The sequence below is a fragment of the Megascapheus bottae genome, chromosome 8 (assembly GCF_031878675.1).
Source record: "Megascapheus bottae isolate mThoBot1 chromosome 8, mThoBot2.hap1, whole genome shotgun sequence".
In the NCBI taxonomy this organism is placed as follows: domain Eukaryota; kingdom Metazoa; phylum Chordata; class Mammalia; order Rodentia; family Geomyidae; genus Megascapheus; species Megascapheus bottae.
The window spans coordinates 37,848,477-37,871,798 of NC_143516.1; the positions used below are offsets into that span (position 1 = coordinate 37,848,477).

Consider the following 23,322-nt stretch of genomic DNA (forward strand, 5'->3'; position numbering starts at 1 on the left):
TTTAGCACTGCTGTTTTCTTCAGCTTTAATTTGCTTTCACTATTTGAAACCAGCTCTAGTGAACTTATGATATATGTGTCCTCTTGTGTCTGAGCTTTGACACATCCTGTTCCTTTTCTCAGGAGAGGTATATGAAGAAATGAAAATAATTGCTCTAGTGATTTAATACCCACAGATGCTAGAGCTATCTGTCAGTTCACTAGTTTGTGATCTCTACTTTACCTCTGCTTTCAGTATCGTCATCTGTACCACACGAATTATAGCATATGATGGGACTGAAAGTCAGTATTTGAAGCTCTTAGATTTTTTTCCCCTGTCATGTAGTAAGTACCATATAAGTATAACTATTCATTATACCTTTTTATTATAAATGTAGATAATTGCTATTTGTAGACAGGGTCTTGCTTGGTAGTCTAGACTGGCTTGGACTTCACTATATAGACAAGATTGGCCTTATACTTACAGTCTTCTACCTATACTTCCCAAGTGCTAGAATTGTAGTCACATACCATATCCAACATGTAAGAGCTTTGTAATACAGAAGTTAGTAAATGTTTTTGTAATTTACCTTTAAGAATTTTATAAGCTGGGCTCAGGTACTCCATGTCTGTAATCCTAGTTACTCAAGAGGCTGAGATCTAGAGGATTACCATTCAAAGCCAGAGCAGGCAGAAAAATCTATTATATTCCATCTCCAAAATAACCAGGAAAAAGCAGGGCTGGAGCCATGGTTCAAATGGTATACGGTGTTAGTCCATCACGCAAGCTAAGGGAGCATGAAGCCCTGAATTCAAATTCTAGTTCTGATCCCACCAAAAGAATATTATGATAATGCAGCAATTTAATGCATAATTATTATCATTAGCAGAGAGCTGACATTTTCATTTTACCTCATGATTTATATGCCTTGATGATAAAAGTTTCAAGTAAGCTGGGTGCCTGTGGTTTATGTCTGTAATCTCAGGAGGCTGAGATCTGAAGATCATGGTTTGATGCTAGCCCTGGCAAAAAATGTCCCTGAAACTCTTTCTCCCATAAACTATTCAGAAAAAGCTGGAAGTGGAGCTCATGGTACAATGCTAGGCTTGAGCAAAAGAAGCTCAGGCCCTGAGTTCAAGCCCCATAAATGGCATCAAGTGAATGAGCCAGGCACCAGTGGCTCCCACCTGTAACCCTAGCTACTCAAGAGGCTGAGATTTGAGGATCAGGGTTTGAAGCCAGCCCAGACAGGAGTCATTGAGACTCTTCTGTCCTTTTAACCAGCAAAAAGCCCAAAGTGGAACTGTAGCTCAAATGATAGAGTAGAGTTTGAGCCTTCAGTCAAAAAGCTAAGGGACAACACCCAGGCCCTGAGTTCAAGCCCCAGTACTGGTGCATGTGCATACACATCCATATAAGTTTTTAAGTAAAGTTTTCTAAAGAAATTCACTTATTTCTTTCAAATGTATTATAGAGCTTGTGAATCATAAAGGTTCAGATAGTTTATATCAGCTAGGAAAAACATAAAACCTATGCCTCAATCGCATAGGTTTAGTAGGACCTTCAGTGGCTAAGAAATTAACATATGTTTAACATTTTAAACTGTTGATTTTGATTTTCTGTGTATTCTTTTTTCTTGTGTTTTTCTATTGATACTTAGAATATTAGATGATTTCATGGAGATTGAAATATAAAAATTGAGCTGAGTGAGTTGGGCATAACTAAGTAGCACTAAAACAAAGAAATAACCTCCCCCAAAATGCAAGTAAGTCAAATTCTATCTGAATTGTCAGCTCAAATTTGAAAATGACAAAATATTTGTAGTTCTATTCTTCACCAGAAGGAAGTTGTTGCCGTCTGGTGAGTTTTTAGATATGATTATCTTTTCAATGAAAATATTGCTGTAAGAATATCACTGTTGTTTTGCTTTTATTTTTTAGAATATATTTCTAATTTTTGGAGTATTTTCTTCAGCACTAGAGATTAACCCAAAACCTTGCACATTTTCTAGGCCTTTTACATTCATTGACTTATATCCCCAGTTTAAACATTTTTTTTTATTATTTCTTTTCTTAGAGATGGATTCTTGCTGTATTGCTAAGCCTGGTATTAAACTTATAAATATATATGATTCTTCTACTTCAGCCTTCCAAGTATCTGGGAAGGTGCATACCACCACACCTTGCTGGACTATATGTTATTAGAAGAAACTTTTCTGTATTTTCTTATTATTGTGAAAATACTTTTTATGCTGATTAAGATAAGTATATTTATTTCAACGCAATTTAAATATCCACACAATTCTTTGTTAACTCCTATAGAATATGCAGAAATAAGACAGCTCCTTTCTTTAGGAGAGTAGGTTGAAAGGAAACAGTCAATTCCAATTTTATTTATTTATTTACCAATCCTGGGGCTTGTACTCAGGGCCTGAACACTGTCCTTGGACTTTCCTCAAGGCTAGCACTCTGCTGGGTCTTCATGCATGCTAGGCAAGCACTCTACCACTTGACCAAACTCCTGGCCCCCAATTTCAATTTATTTTAATAAAACAGAATATTGGTCCTTTATAGAGGTGGGTTTTGTTTTTTTTTTTTTGCAAGTCCTGGGGCTTGAACTCAGGGCCTGAGCACTGTCCTTGGGCTTTCTCAAGGCTAGAGCTCTACCACTTAAGCCACAGTGCCACTTCTGGCTTTTTTTCTGGCTTTTTCTATGTGTGTGGTACCCAGGAATCAAACCCTGGTCTTCATGCATGCTAGATGAGTACTTTACCACTAGGCCAAACTCCAGGCTCCAGAATTTGTTCTCTTGCTTGTCTTTTTCCACCTAATTCTAGTGCTTGAACCATACTTCCACTTCTGGCTCTTTTCTGGTTAATTGGAGGTTAAGAGTCTCGTGGACTTTTCTGCTTGGGCTGGCTTTGCCTTGATCCTTTGTTGCCTTAGTTCTCAGCAAAGTTTGAAGGCTGATTTCTCAGCCTCTTGAGTAGATAGGATTGTAGGCATGAGCCACTGTTGCTTGGTTTCCTCAGTTGTTTCTGAAACATTGTTTTGAGATATTATTTCTGAGACATTGCTTCTGACACTACTCTTTCTATATTTGCTTTATTATTATTATCATTATTTTTTGTTGTTGTTGTTGGTCATGGGGCTGACCTCTGGGCCTGGGTGTTGTCCCTGAGCGTTTCAGTTCAGGGCTAGCACTCTACTGCGTTGAGCCACAGTGCCACACCTGGTTTTCTGGTGGTTAATTGGAGATAAGAGTCTCACAGGCATGGACTTTCTTGCCTGGGCTGGCTTTGAACCTGATCCTCAGTTCAACCTCCTGAGTAGCTAGGATTATAGGCGTGAGCCACTGGCACCCGGCTTTATATTTACTTTTTAACCTTCTGAATATACATGATTTTCTTTTTGTCATTGAACCATTTGAAGTTAAATTATAGTCATAACATCACCTCCAAGTAGTTGAGCCTCTATCTCCTAAGAATGGAGTCATTATTCTGATGAACCATAATTATTCTATATTTAAAACAGTAAAATAAACTCTTTTTCTCTCTTTCTTTTTTCTTCCCCTTTTCCTCCATCTTGTGTGTGCCTGCAGTTTGTTTTCCCTCCAGTAAACCCTTTATTGCCTGAAAGAAAAGACACTAAAATAAAAAAAAAATTAAAAGTAACAATACCCACCAGGTATTAGTGACTTACTCCTGTAATCTTAGCTACTCAGGACCCTGAGATCTGAGAATTGAAGTTTGAAGCCAGTGGAGCAAGAAAGTCTATGACATGCATCATCATTTAACTATCAAAAAAACTGAGTGGAGCTGTGTGACTCAATTGATGTAGAGCTAGTCCTGAGCAAATAAAGCTCAGGGCCTTGAGTTCAAACTCCAAGACTGGCACACACATAGACAAACATTAACTGTGATATCATAATCATTATGTAAAATCTAGTCCATGTTTAAAATTTCTCAGATGTCCTACAAATAATTTTTTTTTTGGTCGGTCATGGGGCTTGAACTTTGAGCCTGGGTGCTGTCTCTGAGCTCTTCAGCTCTAGGCTATCATCCTTCCCCTTGATCCACAGTGCCACTTCTGGTTTTCTGGTGGTTAATTGGAGATAAGAGTCTCATGGACTTGAGTGCTTGGGCTGGCTTTGAGCTGTGATTCTCAAATCTCAGCCTTCTGAGTAGCTAGGATTATAGGTGTGAGCCACTGTGCCTGGCACAATTATAGCTGTTTTTACTTGAACCACAATTCAAGATTTAAGTTTTTTGTTCTGGTACTGGAGCTTGAACTCAGGGCTTCTTTGCTCTTGCTCTGCTTGACTTTAACATTTTACAGCTCTAGGGGTAGAAGACAAGAGTTTCCTGTGGCAATGTACTAGACTCCTATAACCTACCTAGGTTTTATCTCTGTCCTGGAATGATCTCCATGACCGAGCATGTTGCCTGGAGGATAGACCTATCAAATGAATGAAGTAACGGATCGTAGTAGATCTACCTTTCAGTTTCTTGACAAAATTAAGGGGAAATTTTTGTATCCATAATTTTAAACTTAGAAACTCTTCAAGATAAATAATAGAAGCCATAGTTCAGTAATATCCCCCTCCCTATATAAGTTTAGCAAGATGATGTATGCCTGTAATCTTGTCACTTAGAGATAGAAGCAGGATGATTTGAGTTCAGCACTAGCTGAGGCTACATAGCAACATCTTACCTCCGAAACCAAGAACTGGAGATGTAAATCAGTGGTAGAGTGTTTACCTAACATGTACAAGCCTCTGGGTTCAATCCACAGTACTTATAAAATAAGGGGCAGTGTTTAAGCTACTACTAAGCTGGGTTCATGATACTGAATAATTCGGAATGATACTAACATAAAAACTAAAGTTAAAGGCTGAGAATGTGGCTTAGTAAAGTTCTTGCCTAGCATGTATGAAGCCCTGGGTTCAATTCCTCAGTACCACATAAACAGAAAAGGCTTTTAAGTGGTGCTGTGGCTTAAGTGGTAGAGTGCTGGCCTTGAGCAAAAGCAGAAGGTTGGGAACAGTGCCCAGGCCCTGAGTTCAAGCCCCAGGACTGGCAAAAACAAAAAGCAAAAGAACAAGAATCCCCCCCCCCAACCCCAAAGTTAATTTTTATAATTCTGTCTTCCTCCTTCTCTCCCATCTTTTCTTCCTCTTGTTCTTTCTTCTTTTCATCCTCTCCCCCTCCCACCATCTATCCTTTCTTGTGGGTATGGTGTGGTATAGTGTGGAAGCTTCTTAACCAGAAAAACCATTTACCACATAATAAAGGAAAGAATTCATGCTGATTTATTCTAACATATTCTTGTAGAAAACTATATTGGCAAGATTCAGGTGCCATACAGTTTGAAGAATGTGTTATTGATAACATCTAGTTATAAAAATTGTTATTACTGTACTATCTTAAATGTTATATTTTTGTTAGTACTATAGTATCTTAAATGTTAAATTTTCATGTAGTTTGGAAAAGCAAAATTAAAGTTTAAAATTAAGAGAGGTCTGGGATGTAGCTTAGTGGCAAAGCACTTGCCTAGCAAGTGCAATGTCTTGGTTTTGATCCCTAGTACCAAAAAAGAAGAGAGAAAAAAATTAAGAGAACTATTTGTCTTGAAGGGATATGAGAGAGTAGAATCTTCAGAAATGCTTCTGTATTTTGATATTGGAGGTTTGGAAATAACCAAACTGTCAGACTACTCGCTGAGAGGAACACTCAAGATAAAAAACACAATGTGCCTAGTTATCAAAATATTTCTGGACAGTATGGTCAAGGACATATTCTCAGTCTTTATACTCTGCCTAAATATCTGCACTAATATAGTATGATGCCAGGGAGACTCATAGGCCTTGTGGGAACTTGCCATTTCTTCATATGGTGAATCTTAGATAGATGGAAGTTATATTTAAATTTATTAAGTGAAATAATTGCTGGGTTTTATACTTGTTTGTAGCCATATAATTCAGTGTAAAGGCCTTTGCCTATGCGTCAGTTTATTCTGTTCAAGCTTCCAAATTCCTTTGACAGCTGGGTGTGAAATTCAAAAGCCATTAATGTGATGTGTTAATTTTGCACTTTTTGACTTAACTGCAAAAAAAGTCCTATAGTTTCCATAGCAACGATAACCTATCCAGATTGTGTAATATTCTTTACAGTATTAAAAATAAAGTTATGAAAAAAAGTCATGCATTACATGAGCTTCTGGAACACTTCACTTAGGAGAACTGGGAGTTGAAATATTTCTTTGAACATAATTATGATTATATAAAAATTAGAAGGCTTTTATAATGTTTCTAGAATTTATCAAGCTCAGATATTTAGTAACAGATACCTGATAGTTAACTTAATTATTAAATGTGTAGTACATACATTATAAGCATTGTTTCAGAGCATCTAAGGCAAATAGGCTGTAGAACACACAGTTGTACATACATTGTAGTTAAAGGGGATATTGGCTTTGATTACATTCATCTGATGTTTGTGCTTTTTGTGGTTTCTAGGAAGTCCATAAAAATAGGAAATCATCAATGTGTGAGAAGTAATGTACCTACTACCTGACAAATGTAACTGTAACCCCTCTATTTTACATTATCCTGACAATAAAAAAAATAAAAAACAAGAAACCGGTCAGATGCTTGTGACTTTTGCCCATAATCCTAGCTACTCAGCCCTGAGTAGAAAAGGTCTAGCAAAAACCAGAATGGAAGTGGTGCTAGTGCCAGCTGAGGAAAAAGCTTGAGGATCTGAGTTCACCTTGGTCTGGCAAAAAGCAGAAAACAAGATAGAGGAAAAGATGAATAAAGATTGTTCAAGCTCCCCACCTCCTGCTTTTTTTTGGCAGTTCTGGGGCTAGGACTCCAGGCTTTGTATATGTTGGGCAGGCATTCTCCCACTTAAGCTACCATCCCAGTTTGCCTTAATTATGTTGGGATGGGCTTTTACATTATTTTCCTGGGCCAGTCTGGATCATAGTCCTATTTATGACTCCTGCATAGCTGGGATGGTAGGCATATTCCTCTATGCCCAGTTTATAAATTGAGATGGAATCTTGCTAACATTTTGCTATGGGCTGGCCTTAAACCTCAGTCCTCCCTATCTACCTCTTAAGTAGCTGAGATTACAGGTATGGGTCACTGTGCCTGTCTTCTTCTTTCTCCCTTTTGAGATAGGATCTCACTATATAGCCTCTCTGGCCTCAAACTCACTGTGTAGCCCAGGCTGGTCTTCAACCCTCAATCTTCTTGCCTCATCCCCCCTGAATGGTGATATTAAAGGAATTATTTCCTGGCCAGACTTTCCCCAAATTTTGATTTTGCTCTTCAAAAGATAATTCAGTTCTAAGTTCTTCCTTCAAAAATACTAGAGATTACTTAAATATTTCTAGAGTATCAAATTATTTTGTGTCACCCCATTCTAATTTAAAAAGCAGTACTATGTTACTAATAAAGTTAATACAGTGTTGATAATTTTTTGTATTGACTTCAGTGTATATGTAGGTGTATTTTTATATATGGCATAATTTGTGTGTTTTCTTAATATTTTTCCCTAATGATCTTCATAGTCATATTCTGATTGTTGGATCATAGTTCATCCTTTTTACATATCTGTTATATAATGTTAATCAAACTACTGCTTATTTTTTTTTTTTTTTGCCAGTCCTGGGCTTGAGCTTAGGGCCTGAGCACTGTCCTTGGACTTTCTCAAGGCTAGAGCTCTACCACTTGAGCCTCAGCACCACTTCTGGCTTTTATCTATGTATGTGGTACCGAGGAATCGAACCCGGGTCTTCATGCATGCTAGGCAAGCACTTTAACCACTAGGCCAAACTCCCGGCCCTACTGCTTATTTTTTAAACCATATAATGGAAGAAAAGTGGTTATATAATTTTCAAACTAAGAATGGGAGAAAATTGACCATATTCCAGTTATGGTCAGATTAACATAGATGATTGAAGAAACTCTCACAAGGCATATAAAATATTGTTCTGAAAGGTACATTATGACTAATCCTTTTTTTTAAAATAGTACTGAGCCTGCTGCTGCAGAATGGGTAAATTGGATAGCTAAGTAGGACAAATGTGGTGCTGTGTGATATCAGCATTTAACAAAACCATGACAACATAATGTACCTTGCTGAGGCACTAATATAATCGGAAGGCCAAAAGTTATAGATTATGCCCCTATTGTAATAACAACCCATGAGATGACCTACTCTTAAGGGTAATTGATCTGGTACTCGCCTATGGTTGGTTCTGGTGCCAGTTTCTTGAGTACATTTGTGTTTTAGCGATTCACTTATTTTTTCCCTAGTAGTTCACCCCTATTATTGAAACAACATCTTCTATTGGTTAAAGCACCCTGATAACTATTTGGATTTCCCAGATTCCTGTTCTTTCCCTACTGTTTAACTACTAGAATTCACAGAAGAGTTTCCTGGGAATGTGATATTGGTGGCTTTGGGGTTGGGGTCTGGGGGAATATAAGCATTCTCTATTCTAAGAGGAAAGCTGTGTGTTCAGTGGTTTCTCCCTTCTATGAGTGCTTCTTATAGTATGAGATTATTTTAAGCGAACCTAGGAGTTTATGTCTGCTAGTTATTTTTGTAGTATATGTTTACAACAGAATGCCTTCATAGGCATACATAATTACTGCAGGAGTGGAACCATCTTGCAATATGTTTTGAGTTTGTATTTACGCTTGTTTATTTTTTTGTAACCAATGCTGTGTTTAATATACTATCCTGTTAAGTTTTGAATTTTGTGTTTTGGGTCTGTCTGGTGTTTTTATTGTTACATAAATTTCTTTTGGTATTACATATTTCTGTAGTTAAAATATTATAAAAATAATAAGCAATGCATGACATAGTAAGAGTATTTACATACCATTGAGAGACTAAATGCATTCCCATTATTTTAGTACTAACAATTTTGAATCTGGAAGTAATATATGGAAAAGTAAAAAAATATTTTTTGTTCATGTGCAGAAAAGATGAAAAGGAATATGCACTGAAGCAAATTGAAGGCACAGGAATATCCATGTCGGCTTGTAGAGAGATTGCAGTAAGTGGACATAAATAGTAACATAATATGTATATTTGGGATGATTTATTTCAATAGGAAAGTTTCATTAATGTATGCAATGTATGGTTATCTTATAAATGTTAATTGGTTTAAGGAAATTTCATGTAAGATGAAAATATTTCCATGGACTTTGAATTGTATTTAGGATTTGTAATATTAGAAATACTGAATTATTTGGAGCTGGAGCTGTGGTTCAAAGGGTAGAGCATTAGCCCTGAGCACGAAAGCTCGGAGACAGTGCCCAAGCCCTGAGTTCAAGCCCTACAACCAACAAAAAATTAAAAAAGAAATACTGGCTGGGCGTTGATGGCTTATGCCTGTAATTCTAGCTACTCAGGAGGCTGGGATTTGAAGATCATGGTTCAAAGCCAGCCCAGGCACGAAAGTTCCTAAGACCAACTCTCTCTCTCTCAGCTGGTATATAGACGATCTCTCTCTCTCCCTCCCTCCCTCCCTCCCTCCCCCCTCTCCCCCCCCCCTCTCTCCCTCCCTCCCTCCCCCCCCCCTCTCTCTGCCTCTGTGTTAGTCCTGGAGTCCTGGTTATGAGCTCAAAGCCTGATCCTTGAGCATTTTCAAAGGCTAGAGCTCCACCACTTGAGCTACAGCACCACTTCTGGCTTTTTCTATGTATGTGGTATTGAGAAATTGTACCTGGGTCTTCAAGCATGCTAGGCAAGCACTCTACCACTAGGCCAAACTCCCGCCTTAAGACTCATATCTCCAATTAACTACCATAAAACCAGAAGTGGCATGGTAGCTCAAAGTGGCAGAGCATTAGCTTTGAGATGAAGAGTTTAGTGACAGTGCCCAATCCCAGAAATCAAGCCCCACAACCAAAAACAAAACAAAACAAAACAAAAAAACCCTGAATTAAATGATTTAAATTGTCATGTACTGTAATACTATAAGTAATATATAATTATCTTAATATAAGTTGTCCTATAATTTTAGGATTGATTTGTCTCTCCTTTTTTTCTTTTTTGCTTCAGTAATGGGGTTTGAACTCAGAGCTATATGCTTGTTAGGCATATACTTTACCACTTGAACTATGTCCTTAGCCTTTTTTGTTTACTTTTTTTTTTTTTTTTGCCAGTCCTGGGCTCAAGTTCAGGGCCTGAGCACTGTCCTTGGACTTTCTCAAGGCTAGAGCTCTACCACTTGAACCTTAGCACCACTTTCGGCTTTTTTTTATGTATGTGGTACCAAGGAATTGAACTCAGGTCTTCGTGCATGCTAGGCAAGCACTCTACTGCTAGGCCCTGTTTTACTTAATTTTTCGCTGAAGTATTATATTTATGCCCTAGGCCAGCTTGATTTACTATTTGTGTTTCTGATGTGGCTGGGATGATAGATATGTACCACCATGCCAGATTATTGGTTGAGATGGAGTCCTTGTGAACTTTCTGCCCAGGCTAGTCTTGAATTACAGTCTTCTAAATCTTTCTCTCTTGAGCAGCAGGATTACTATTCCTGTCCTGTATTTCCTTATAAAGAAAGTGACCATATTATTAGATTATTCTTTTTCTGATGTAGATTTCACTAGTTGCCAGAAAAATAAGACTATTATAATAAGACAACCCTTTAAAGAAAGATGTTTTGTTGCTTGTCTTAATGTGACATACACATGTAATTAAATGGTTATAAATAAGAGTACCTGTCATAGCTGAGCGTGCCTGTAGCTCTTGCCTGTAATCCTGACTACTCAGGAGGCTGAGATCTGAGGATCATGGTTCTGAAGCCAGCCTGTGCAGAAAAGTCCCCAGGAGACTCTTTTTTTGTTGTTTTTTTAGCCAGTCCTGAGGGCTGAACTCAGGGCCTGAGCACTGTCTTTGGGCGTTCCAAAGACTAGAGCTCTACCACTTGAGCCACAGTACCACTTCCAGCCTTTTCTATGTATGTTGTACCAAGGAATCAAACCCGGGTCTTCGTGCATGGTAGGCAAGCACTCTGTCACTAGGTCAAACTCCCAGCCCTTGAAGAATGGACTTTCTATGGTATCATTATCACTCATACTAAGGAGATCAGTAGAGTTATTTCAGTTCTTCTAAAAATGTAAAAGTTATCAACTTCATGTTCTTGTTGCTAGCAATTAGATTTAATTGGCTATCCTCTATTTTTGGTATTATTTTTCTCTTAAGTGATATGGAAGCAAAGTTGCATTAGTGATATAAAATACACTGAAGATTGAAAATAAACCTGATACCAGCATATGAAGGATTTAATATTAATGGTCAGTGGTATTTATTACTATTATTATTGTAATAACCTTTTCCTATTTTAAACTCTAATCAAATATAACTTTTAGCTAAAAATGTGAATAAAATACATTATTTTCATGATTATATGTGTTGGTCCTAAGGCTTGAACTTAGGGCCTGGACACTGTCTCTGAGCATTTTTTTCCCACAAGGCTAGTGCTATAGCACTTGAGACATAGATGAACTTCCAGACTTTTGCTGCTTATTTAGAGATAAAGCTTTGATTTGTCTAGTTGAACTTTCATCTGTGCTGGTTTTGGATCTGATTCTTTTACTCCTGGCTCTTGAGTAGATAGCTGGGATTAAAGCTGATGGTACACATTACTCTTTTTTTTGATATATTAATCTTCTTTTTCTTTTTGTTTATTGTTAGGGTAATGTATAGAGGGGTTACAGTTACATTTGTCAGGTCACCTTACTATTTAAAAAATTTTTAATTGTTGTTAACGTAATGTACGGGTTACCATTTCACAGGTCAGGTAATGAGTATACTTTAAAAAAAAATTATTTCTTTCTCGGTCGTGGGACTTGAAATCAGGGTCTGACTCTGTCCCTGAGCTCTTTTGCTCAAGGCTATATCATTCTACCACTTTGAGCCACAGCTCTACCTGTGGTTTTTGAGGGGTTAAGTGGGAACTAAGAGTCTCATAGGAACTGTTTTGCTTGGGCTGGCTTCAAACTGTGACACTTGGATTTTAGTCTCTTGAGTAGCTAGGATTTCAGGAGTGAGCCACAATGTCTGACTGTGAGTACCTTTTTGGGGGGGCAATGTCACCCCTTCTTTTGCTGTCTCCCAGTTTCCCCTTCCTGACCCAAGTTATATAGCTCATTTTCAACATAGAGTACCACTGCTGCATTTGTTCATCCTTTGTCCCTCCATTTTTGTGCCCTCACTTAGCTCCTGCCCCTAAAAGACAGACAAACAAGACCAAAAGTCTCCAAGAATCAAACAAACCCAAAAAGGGAAAACAAAGCCATCTCCACCAGTAATTACTCTGCTTTATAGCAGTGGCTGAGACAAAACAGAGAAAAAGATTTCAGAAATATACAAGTCTTTTTTTTAATATTTTTTATTGTAATTAATAAAAGGGTTACATGATATTTGCCAGATAAAAGGTGCATTAATTCACATACATTGATACCCTTTCACATGTCTTGGTACACAAGTCTTTTAAAATCAAGTTTTTGTTTCATTTTGTTTTTGTCCAGGTCCTGGGGCTGGAACTTAAGTGCTTGAGTACTGTTCCTTAGCTTTTTTTTTTGCCCAAGACTAGCATTCTGCCACTTGAACCACAGTTCTACTTGTGACTTTTGGTAGTTACTTGGAGATGAATCACATATACTTTCTTGTTTGATCTGACTTTGATCCACAATCCTCAGATCTCAGCCTTCTAAGTATCTAAGATTACAGGCTTGAGCTATTGGCACTTGACTTTAAAACAAAATACCCTTTCTTCAAGAAGAATATATATAAATGATGTCAGGTTACTAATTTTACCTCATCCAAACCTACTAAGTCAGTTATGGTAGTCTAGCATTATAATATGGTAGGACTCCTTATAACTGACTTCTACAGGGAAATTTGTCTGTTTGCTAGAGATTGAATTAGGACCTTGCCTGTCTTTATTGTGTACCCTGCCACTGAACTATACATGCTCAATCAATAAATGGATTTAAAATTGAATTCTGGTGATGCCAAGATGTGCCTTGTCCTAGTTTTAGAGATAGCAATAGACTCTTTAAGTCCTTTAGGTACTGAAATTATGAGCACTACAAAAGTAGAATACAGACTGGGAAAAGTTAGCGAAAATGCCAGAAGTTTAATGACAACCAGAAGTGAGAAATAAGGAATTGTTTTCTCCAAGCAGTGAGGATTTGGAGTTAATTCTTAGCCTTGAAGGAAAAGAGGAAGAAAGGATGATGGGAGCTAAGATAGGCTAAAGAATCTGGGAGGCAACGGAGAGATTTCACCAGTATATAAATGAGTAATGGAGTAACTTGACTAGTTATTAGCTATGTTACAAGTGGAGAGATAGAGTGACCAAAATATCTAAAATGAATAGTTAAGAAATCATAGAGAACTCACAATTAGGGTTTTGATACAAAGCACTCTATAGCTGATAAATTATCCTGACAATCCAGTGGATTATCATGAAACATACATACTTCAATATTGGTCATATGTGGAACACCTTTGTCCCTTTTTTACTATTGGTTTTAATCTCTGTGGTAATTTGTAGAGGGAAAGTTGGAGAGTTGTTGTGGTGGGTCATGGGGCTTGAACTCGACCTGGGCACTGTCCCTGAGCTCTTCAACTCAAGGCTACTGCCCTACCCTTGAGCCAAGCTCCACTTCCCATTTCGTTTTCTAGAAGTTAATTAGAGATAAGAATCTCAGGTTCTTTTGTGCCGGGCTGGCTTTGAACCTAGATCCTCAGATCTCAGCCTCCTGAATAGCTAGCATTATAGGCGTGAGCCACCGTGCCTTGCGGCAAGAAGAACGAACTCCTTTTTTATTATGCCTGCGGGCCCAAAGGAGTTCCTACTCCTAAGTCTTGAGCCCTGGTTGGCAGGAGTACTATCCTTTCATAGCATTTGGATTCTGGGTTTTAGTTCTGGGTAGAGCATAGATGTTTTGAGTTTCAGTTTACCACAATGGTTACAGTTTTTCTAAAGCTTGAGGGCTTAAAGGTCAAGCTAGCTTTGGTGATAGACTTTTCCTTACCTTGTTGAGCTAGTTCTGATGATAGGTTTTCCTTATCAGTTTCATCTTTCACAGTTGTTTGTCAAATTATTTGCATATTGAGATGGCTCATGGCTGTAATCTTAGCTACTCAGGAGGCTGAGATCTGAGGACTAAAGTCTATGAGACTGATCTCCAAGTAACTACTCACTAGAAAACTGGAAGTGGTGCTGTGGCTCAAGGTGGAGGACAGTAGCCTTGAGCTGAAGAGCTCAGGGACAACGCCAGGCTCAGAGAACTCAAGCTCCACCACTGACCCCCCCACCCCCCAAAAAAAAAAAAGTCCCACTAGAGATAAGTAGCCACCTAACAAACTCATTTTCGTTTCAGTAGAAATTTCCTCTCATATCTGTATGTAAAAATGCCAGCTTTGCTTTAAGGAAATAAGAAAATAGTTTATTCTGAGCCAGACATGAGTGATCACAGTGCCTTTTTATTTGCTTTTGACTAATCTGCTAAGACACTATCTACCAGTTCCGTTAGGCAAAGAGTAACTGCTTTGGAATAAGGAAAGGACTGAGGAATCAAACTCTGGGCTTTCATGCATGCTAGGCAAGCACTCTATCACTAAGCCACATTTCCAACCCCTGAAGGGAATATTTTTCAAATTTTAGGTTTTATCTTTTATCTTTTTTTTTTCCTGTCTCTGCGCTTGAACTCAGGGCCTAGGCACTGAGCCTCTTTGTGCTCAAGGCTAGTGCTTTACCACCATTTGAGTCAGAATTCCACTTCTGGCTTTTTCTGAGTAGTTTATTGTAGGTAAGAATCTCACTAGACTTTCCTGCCCAGGCTGGCCTTAAACTGTGATCTTTAGATCTCAGCCTCCTGAGTATCTAGAATTATAGGCTTTAGCCACTGAGCCTATCCTAGATTTTATCTTAAACTGGCTTTTGCAAGATGGAATTAAAACACCTCAGAAGACATGCCTCATATTATTCTAGAGATAGCAGCAGATGAGGATATGCTTTGAGATTACTAGTGTACTGTTAAACTTGTTTCAAAATTTTTTTTTCCAGTCCTGGAGCTTGAACTCAGGGCCTGGGCACTGTCCTTGGGCTTTCTCAAGGCTAGCACTCTGCCACTTGAGTCACCAGCACCACTTGTGGCTTTTACTGAGAAATTGAACCTGGTTTTCATGCATGCTAGGTAAGCACTCTACCACTAGGCTACACTCCCTGCCACCAGTGGTTCTTGGGGAGTATATATATATAATACTATGGAGGCAGTGTTGTGCAATGGACCAGACAGCAAGAATGTGGAAAAATTAGGTCAAAGAGCTTCAATGTCCATACTTGTGTGCACAGGTGCTCTGGTCCTGGAATTTGAACTGTGAGCCAGGCACTGTCCTTGATCTTTATTACTCAACGCTAGTGATCTACGTTTGAACCATGGCACTGTTTTGAAGTGTGGTCCTCAGAGCTCAACCTCTTGAATAGTTGAGATTACAGGGGTGAGCCATTGGCTCCTGACTCATGTCCTTTTTTTCTTCATTGCTGCTTTTGTTTCTGTGTTTTAAAAATGTTGACTATTGTCACAACAGAGCAAAACAATACAAAACTGTAAGGTTCACAGAGTGTAAACTGCCACATGGTCCAGGCAGAAATGAATTTATTAGAGAGCAAATTGCCAGTCTGCCTGTATTGAGGGTCCATGGAGAAAAGGGCCGATCTCTGGCAGTGTTTGAATTGAACCGAGAAGGCAGGAGGTGTAAACCAGGGCAGTCCAGGATGTGACCTCAGAGAAAAGGACTATAACTGCCTCCAGGTGTGCTGGTTACCCAGGTAAGGCACTTAACAGAGACTTAAACAGGAGGGAGATGGCTCTGCACACAGATCCTTCCTGGACAGACCTTACAAAAACCACTTCTTTGACCCTCCCCCCTTTTTTCCCCATCAGGATTAACCATTAATGTCAGCTTAGTTTTGTTGTAGTCTGGCTTTGATCTGCTTTCAGATTAGTTAAAAAATATTTATGTGCCCATACATGCTTGACCTTGTTACTACAGTAATAACAAGATAAAGATAATATTTAGGGCTGGGAGCATGGCCTAGTGTTAGAGTGCTGGCCTAGCATGCATGAAGCCCTGGGTTTGATTCTTCAGTACCACATACACAGAGGGGAAAAAAAAGAGATGATATTTATAGCTGGGCACTGGTTGCTCACACATGTAATCCTAGCTATCAGGCGGCTGAGATGTTAGGATTGAGGTTCAAAGCCAGCCAGGGCACAGAAGTCCATGAGACACTTATCTCTCATTAACCACCAGAAATTGGAAGTGGTGCTGTGCCTCATGTGATAGAGCACTAGTCTTGAGCTGAAAAGCTCAGGGACAGCACCCAGGCCCAGAGTCCAAGTCCCACAACTGACCAAAAAAAATAAATAAATAAAACAAAAAATAAAAAAAACCCATGATATTTATATTCATGAAAGAAAAGTTTTAAATGCAAGAATTGTTCTTTTTAAGTTTCTTAGGCTATCTCCAATAGAATTTGACAACTCTAATAGGCATTTCTCTTAACACCTAAAGTCATCTATTCTCCTGACTGGTTTGATAACCATGTCTTCTCCTGAGAAAATAGATCTTATACATCTCGGAGCAGACATTTTGAATCTTTGTGATTTGTCCCCCCATTGAGGGTCCTGGAGTTTGAACACAGCACCGAGGCTCTGTACCTGAGTATTTTTGCTCAAGAATAGCACTACAATTATGAAGGTGAGCCACCAGTGCCCAGCTGAACAACCTTTGACTTCTGAGTTGTATCAGGACTTAAAAAGCTAAAAGGATTTGTTGTTGAAATAGTCAATATGGGTATATATTATCTACCTATAATATGAGATAATTTACTGAATTCCTGATGAGTAATATGGGATTTGGTAAGAGTAAGGATCTTTGTGAATGTAGAGCTTAATGAATGGGAAAGAACAAAGGAAGCAAAATAAAGAAGCATGATTTAGCATGGTTAGTATACATGAGTTAGTTGCTATGTTATTAGAAACAAAAATTTTTTTAAACAATTTTTTTATTGTAAAGGTGATGTGACAAAATAAAGAAGCATGATTTAGCTGGTTAGTATACATGAGTTAGTTGCTATGTTATTAGAAACAAAAGTTTTTTTAAACAACTTTTTTTATTGTAAAGGTGATGTGACAAGAGGTAACAGTTATGTAAGTTAGGTAATGACTACATTTCTTTTTGGACAATGTCACCCCTTCCCAGTCTTTCCCTATGGTCCCCACCTTAAAATTATATAGTTAATTTAATTTTACTTATTTGATTTATTGATTGAACTATTTTTCTAACCCTAACTCATCACTTCATAGATTGTTTGCCTTGATTAAGAGACAATAGATTGTTTTTATAGCCTTGATTAAAATATATTCCTTGGCTGGGAACGTGGCTTAGTAGTACAGTGCTTGCCTAGCAGGCATGATGATGTGATTCAATTCTTTAGTACCACATAAACAACAAAAACCACAACTATATATGTATATGTATGTATAGTCTTATTAGGTATGGTAGTGTATGCCTGTATTCCCAGCTATTCTGGAGCCCGAGTTCAAGGTAAACTCAGGCAGTAGTGAGATGCAATCTCCTAATTAAATGCGTGCGTGCATACTTACATAAATAATTAAAGTGTTCTACTTATCTTTTGCATATATATTTGCATAATATAGCTTTCCTCAATATTTTACAATCAGGTAACTACATAGCAAAAACCTATTATTTTGGTGTCCTTTTTATAGATACACCTCCTCTACGCTTCGTATTCAACCTAATAAATTCTAAAGACATAAATATGTGACTGCACTGTGGAGCAATTCCAAATGTATGTGTACAGGTCACTCTTTAGTATGTATTCAAGTCTTATTGTGTGGTATATAGCTGTCTTTTTCTGAATTTTCAAAAACAATATTTTCCAGATGGGCATTTGTGTAAGCATTTGTGTAAAAATGAACAAAATAGTTCTTGATTTTAAAGTAGGATTTATTAAAATGTTTCTTGAGCAATCTATTTAACACTTCAGTAACATAATATCTTAGAGCAATGCTTCTCAAATTTTGAGACTATTTGAGTCTATTTGTCCATTTTACTTTGACTTTCTTCTTTTTTTTCCCCCCAGTCCTGGGCTTGAGCTCAGGGTCTGAGCACTGTCCTTGAACTTTCTAAGGCTAGAGCTCTACCACTTGAGCCACAGTACCACTTCCAGCTTTTTTCTATGTATGTGGTACTGAGGAATTGAACCCGAGTCTTTGTGCATGCTAGGCAAGCACTCTACCACTAGGCCAAACTCCTGGCCCCTTGACTTTTCTTCTTGCTCATAATCTATGATGTTAACTAGTGTTTTCAGTTATTTTTTACTTTAGTCCACTAGTCCAGTTCATGTGGTGTCCCTTGCGGAGATGATGCTGAGTTGTTCATATAAACTGATCATAATTCACTAATGGGTCCCAAGCTTTAAAAGCAGTCACTAAGATTAGATTGTGTGTGTGTGTGTGTGAGTGTGCTTGTGTGCGCCTGTATGCACATGTGTACATGTGTGTGTGCTAGTCCTGAGACTTGAACTCAGAGTGTAGGTGCTGTCCCTGAGGTTTTGGCTTAAGGTTAGTGCTCTACCACTTGAGCTACAGCTTTACATCTGGCTTTTTTTAGGGGTAGAGGAGAAAGAGATTGGTTAATTGGGAATAATTTGCCTGCTATACTTTTCTGCCCAGTCTGGCTTTGAACTGTGCTCCTCAGATCTCAGCCTCCTGAGTAGCTAGGATTATAGGCATGAGCCACTGGTGCCTGGCTTGTATTGTTATAATTGATAATATTAAAAGATATAAAGTATAAAAATGTAAACATTTACCCTCTTCAATACCTTCTATTCCTTTATGGCCTTATGGAAGTTTTTTTTTTTTTTTTTTTTTTTGCCAGTCCTGGGCTTGAGCTCAGGGCCTGAGCACTGTCCTTGGACTTTCTCAAGGCTAGAGCTCTACCACTTGAGCCTCAGCACCACTTCCAGCTTTTTTCTATGTATGTGGTACCGAGGAATCGAACCCAGGTATTCATGCATGCTAGGCAAGCACTTTAACCACTAGGCCAAACTCCCGGTCCCTTATGGAAGTTTTTAATGTATGTATCTACTACAAAATATTTCCTAAAAAGCAACAGGATCCTGAGTGCTGGGAGCTCAGTCCTGTAAACTTAACTCAGGAGGCTGAGATCTGAGGGTTGCAGTTTGAAGCCAGCCCAGACAGAAAAGTCAAAGAGACTCATCTCCACTTAACCACCACAAAACTGGAAGTAGAACTATGGTTCAAAGTGGTAGACCTGAAGCCTTGAGTGAAAGAGTTCAGGGACAGCCCCCAGGCCCTGAGTTCAAGCCTTATGACTACCACCACCATTAAAAGCAACTGGATATATATTATTATAATGTATATTGTTATATATTTAACATTATATATTATATTAAAGTGATTTAATATATATGTATGTAATGATTCTTTTTTCTTTTTTTGGCTGGGCCTATGCATTGTCCCTGAGCTGCTTTTGCTCCAGGATAGCATTTTACCACTTGAGCCATAGTGCCACTTCTGCCACTTTCTGTTTGTGTGGTATTGAGGAATAGAACCCAGGGCTTCAAGCATGCTAGATAAACAGTGTACCACTAGAGCCACATTCCCAGTCCCTATGTAGTGATCTTTACAAATCAACAATATAGATCTATCATTCTCAGCACATCCTTTTATTTTATTTTTGAGACAGGATCTTGGTATTTAGATCAGAGTGGCCTTGAATGTGCTATATATAGCCCATGGTCCGAACTCATTGATTCATCTGCCTCCCAGTGCTGGGATTATAGGTATGAACTACTCAGTATATTCTTTTCTTTCTTTCATTCTTTTTTTTTTTTTTTTGGCCAGTCCTGGGCCTTGAACTCAGGGCTTGAGCACTGTCCTTGAGCTTTCTCAAGGCTAGAGCTCTGCCATTTGAGACACACACCATTTCCAGCTTTTTTCTATGCATGTGGTACCGAAGAATCGAACCAGGGTCTTCGTGATGCTAGGTAAGCACTGTACCACTAGGCCAAACTTCTGGCCCCAGTATATTCTTTTTAATTTCCATATATTGGTTCATTCTAGGAGTTTTAATTTTCCAACTAGTTCCTTATTGCTACCATTTAGATACTGTTAAGTAGAAGATGGCTCAGTTTATTACATTCTTAAATTGAGGTAATAATTTTATTGTATACTTTTTTTGTGTTGTTGTTTTGTTTTTGCCAGTCCTGGGCTTGAGCTCAGGCCCTGAGCACTGTCCTTGGACTTTCTCAAGGTTAGAGCTCTACCACCTGAGCCTCAGCACCACTTCCAGCTTTTTTCTATGTGTGTGGTACAGAGGAATCAAACTCAGGTCTTCGTGCTTGCAAGGCAAGCACTCTACCACTAGATCAAATTCCCAGTCCTATATACTTTTTTTTTTAACTTTTGTGACAGATCTACATTCTTTGCCATTTACTATGAAGTGTTTTTTTTTTCTAATTGAATCTTATTAGCCTTTTAAGCAGCTCAGTCCTATAACCTATAAATTGTAATGTTATACAAGTTGGTTGTTAGACTTTTGACCTTGTTCAAGATATATTTTCTGTAGGCAATCCTTTCTTTATGTATTTTATTTAAAAGGAGTTCCCTGAATAGCTGGTGATTGTTTAAAGTGTATTAAAGGTTGTTATCAAAACTTAACTTAAAAAGAACATTTCAAAGTGGATAGAGTAGTGATATTTGACAGTTACACATGTGTCTATCTCTGAATAGACATCAAATAGCTAAGCTAAAAAATAATTTAAAATGTTAAAGTTAATATTTTTTGCATAAGTGTACTTCTAATATTCCTCCTTTGTTTCTTCCTCTTTCTCTTCTTTTTTCTCCCTCCCTCATTTTCAGGTTTTTTTTTTTTGGGCCGGGGTGGGGGGTGGGGGGTCGTGGGGCTTGAACTCTGGCCTGGGCACTGTCCCTGAACTCCTCAGCTCAAGGCTACCACCCTACCCCTGAGCCTGTGTGCTGTCCCTGAGCTCTTCAGCTCAAGGCTACCTACCTACCCTTGAGTCACAGCCCCACTTCCTGTTTTCTAGTGATTAATTGGAGTTAAGAGTCTCTTGGCTTTTGTATTGCCTGGGCCGGCTTTGAACCTTAATCCTCAGATCTCAGACTCCTGAGTACCTAGGATTATAGGTATGAGCCCTGCGCCCAGCTCATTTCCGTTTTTGTTTTTGTTTTTTAAACCTGGTTATTATTGAACTTTTTTTTTTTTTTTTTTTTTTTTTTTTGCCAGTCCTGGGCTGGAGCTCAGGGCCTGAGCACTGTCCTTGAACCTTCTAAAGTCTAGAGTTCTACCACTTGAGCCTTACCACCACTTCTGGTTTTTTTCTATGTACATGGTACCGAGGAATCAAACCCGGGTCTTTGTGCATGCTAGGCAAGCACTCTACTGCTATGCTAAACTCCTGGGGCCTTGAACATTTTTTATAGATGTTAATAATTAATACCTTTAAAAACTGTGCTACAGAAAATAATTAAAGTTGAGCTGGATATGTACCTAAATGATAAATGCTTACCCAGCATGTATAGAAACCTAGGTTCAATGCTCAGCACCACACCAAGAAAAAAAGCAAAAAATTAAACTTAATACTCTTTTTGAAATACTATTTTTAGGATTTGTTGATTACATCTAGTACTATGAAAGAAATCACTAAGGGGGCAAGCAATTAATTTTTCTCTGACTCATTGATTTTATGTTTGTTCTACTGCATTGTAGGAATTGAAGACAACTATTTTAGTTGTGGGAAAATCATATTTGATATATCCAGGCAGATCTATTTAAAGCTGAACCCTTTCTTTTTCTAGCTGTTTGTCTTTCAGTCAAGTTATTTTTATCATTTAGAACTGAGTACTGGTATTTTTTCCACTTCCTTGTGTTTTCTGAAATTTCAAAAATTTTATTTTAAAGTTTAAAAGAGACAGTTTCTCCCACCTCACTTCTTACTAACAGAATGGTGATTCATCTGTTTCTCTTACATCAGCTTTTGAGAGAATTGAAGCACCCTAATGTGATCGCATTGCAGAAAGTGTTCCTTTCTCATAGTGACAGGAAGGTGTGGCTGCTGTTTGATTATGCAGAACATGACTTGTGGGTAAGTCTAAACTCACTCATTAAGGGTTATTTTATGTAAATGAGAAGCAAATACTTAAGTGGTATATACTGCTAGCATACAGAAAGTAAGCTTGCTATTAACCGTAATTCAAAATAAGCATAATAGACATGTTTATTTTAAATTATTAATAGAAATGTATTGAAAAGAGAGTATTCCTAATATTCAGAAGCTTCACTTCAGAAAATTTTAATGAGTTGAGAAGTTGCATTTCATACAAGTCATGACAGTTTACTATTATATATAGTAAAAATTAATTTTGTGATATATACAGTAATTCAAATTTATATATGTACTTCAATATACAATGTGTAAAAATTGAACTACGTAACTTCAGAATAGAAATTGGAGGGAGGATTATGGGAAATCAATCAGAAGGGGTGACCGGTCAAGTTGCATTGTTACACCTAACCTGATTTATGGAATTATAATTTTTTTGAACAACTATTTATTAAAAATGTAAAAGATAAACTACTTGTTGTATTTTGCCATGTAAAACTGTGTTTCCCTAGATAGATTTTAGAGTGTTGTATGAATATATGGCCATAAGAATAAAAAAGATGAATTCCTAACTTTTAAAATTAGGATTCAGGCATGAATGTTAAAAGTTAAAAACTCCACAAATTTGGTAGCAAAATTATGGATAATTACTTTTGATTCAATGTGATAAGAATTTATACAAATTATAAATTTGTTTAGGAACAACTTTAACAGAGCTAAAACCCAAAGAAACTTTCAGTTTATACAAATGTTTAAGATTTTAAATGACCCTCAATGTCTATATTGAAATTTTTTGAAATGTGTAGAATCGTTAGGGATGTAGGTGGAGATAGGGGTTAAGATTGGCATGTAATTACAGTGTTTCTTTTCTTCTTAGTTGTTGTTTTGTTGGTTGTAAGGTTTGAACTCAGGGCCTTGACATAGTCCCTGAGCTCTTTTGCTCAAGGCTAGCTTTCTACTACTTTGAGCCATGGCTCCACTTCTGACTTTCTGGTAATTAATTAGAGATAAGAGTCTCTTGGACTTCCTGTTCAGTCCAGCTTTGAGCTCTTTTGCTCAA

The 23,322-nt window shown here is 37.8% G+C and overlaps 1 protein-coding gene across 2 annotated transcripts in view; it reads left to right on the forward strand.

Annotated features, from left to right (window-relative positions):
* The window catches only part of Cdk19 (cyclin dependent kinase 19), an 88,413-nt gene that overhangs the window by 22,529 nt on the left and 42,562 nt on the right, over positions 1-23,322 (forward strand). For both annotated transcript variants that reach the window (XM_090338287.1, XM_090338288.1), the window contains 2 exons: positions 8,978-9,053; positions 22,134-22,244. In XM_090338287.1, the coding sequence (XP_090194413.1) occupies positions 8,978-9,053; positions 22,134-22,244 (187 nt within the window). The remainder of the gene's footprint in view (positions 1-8,977; positions 9,054-22,133; positions 22,245-23,322) is intronic.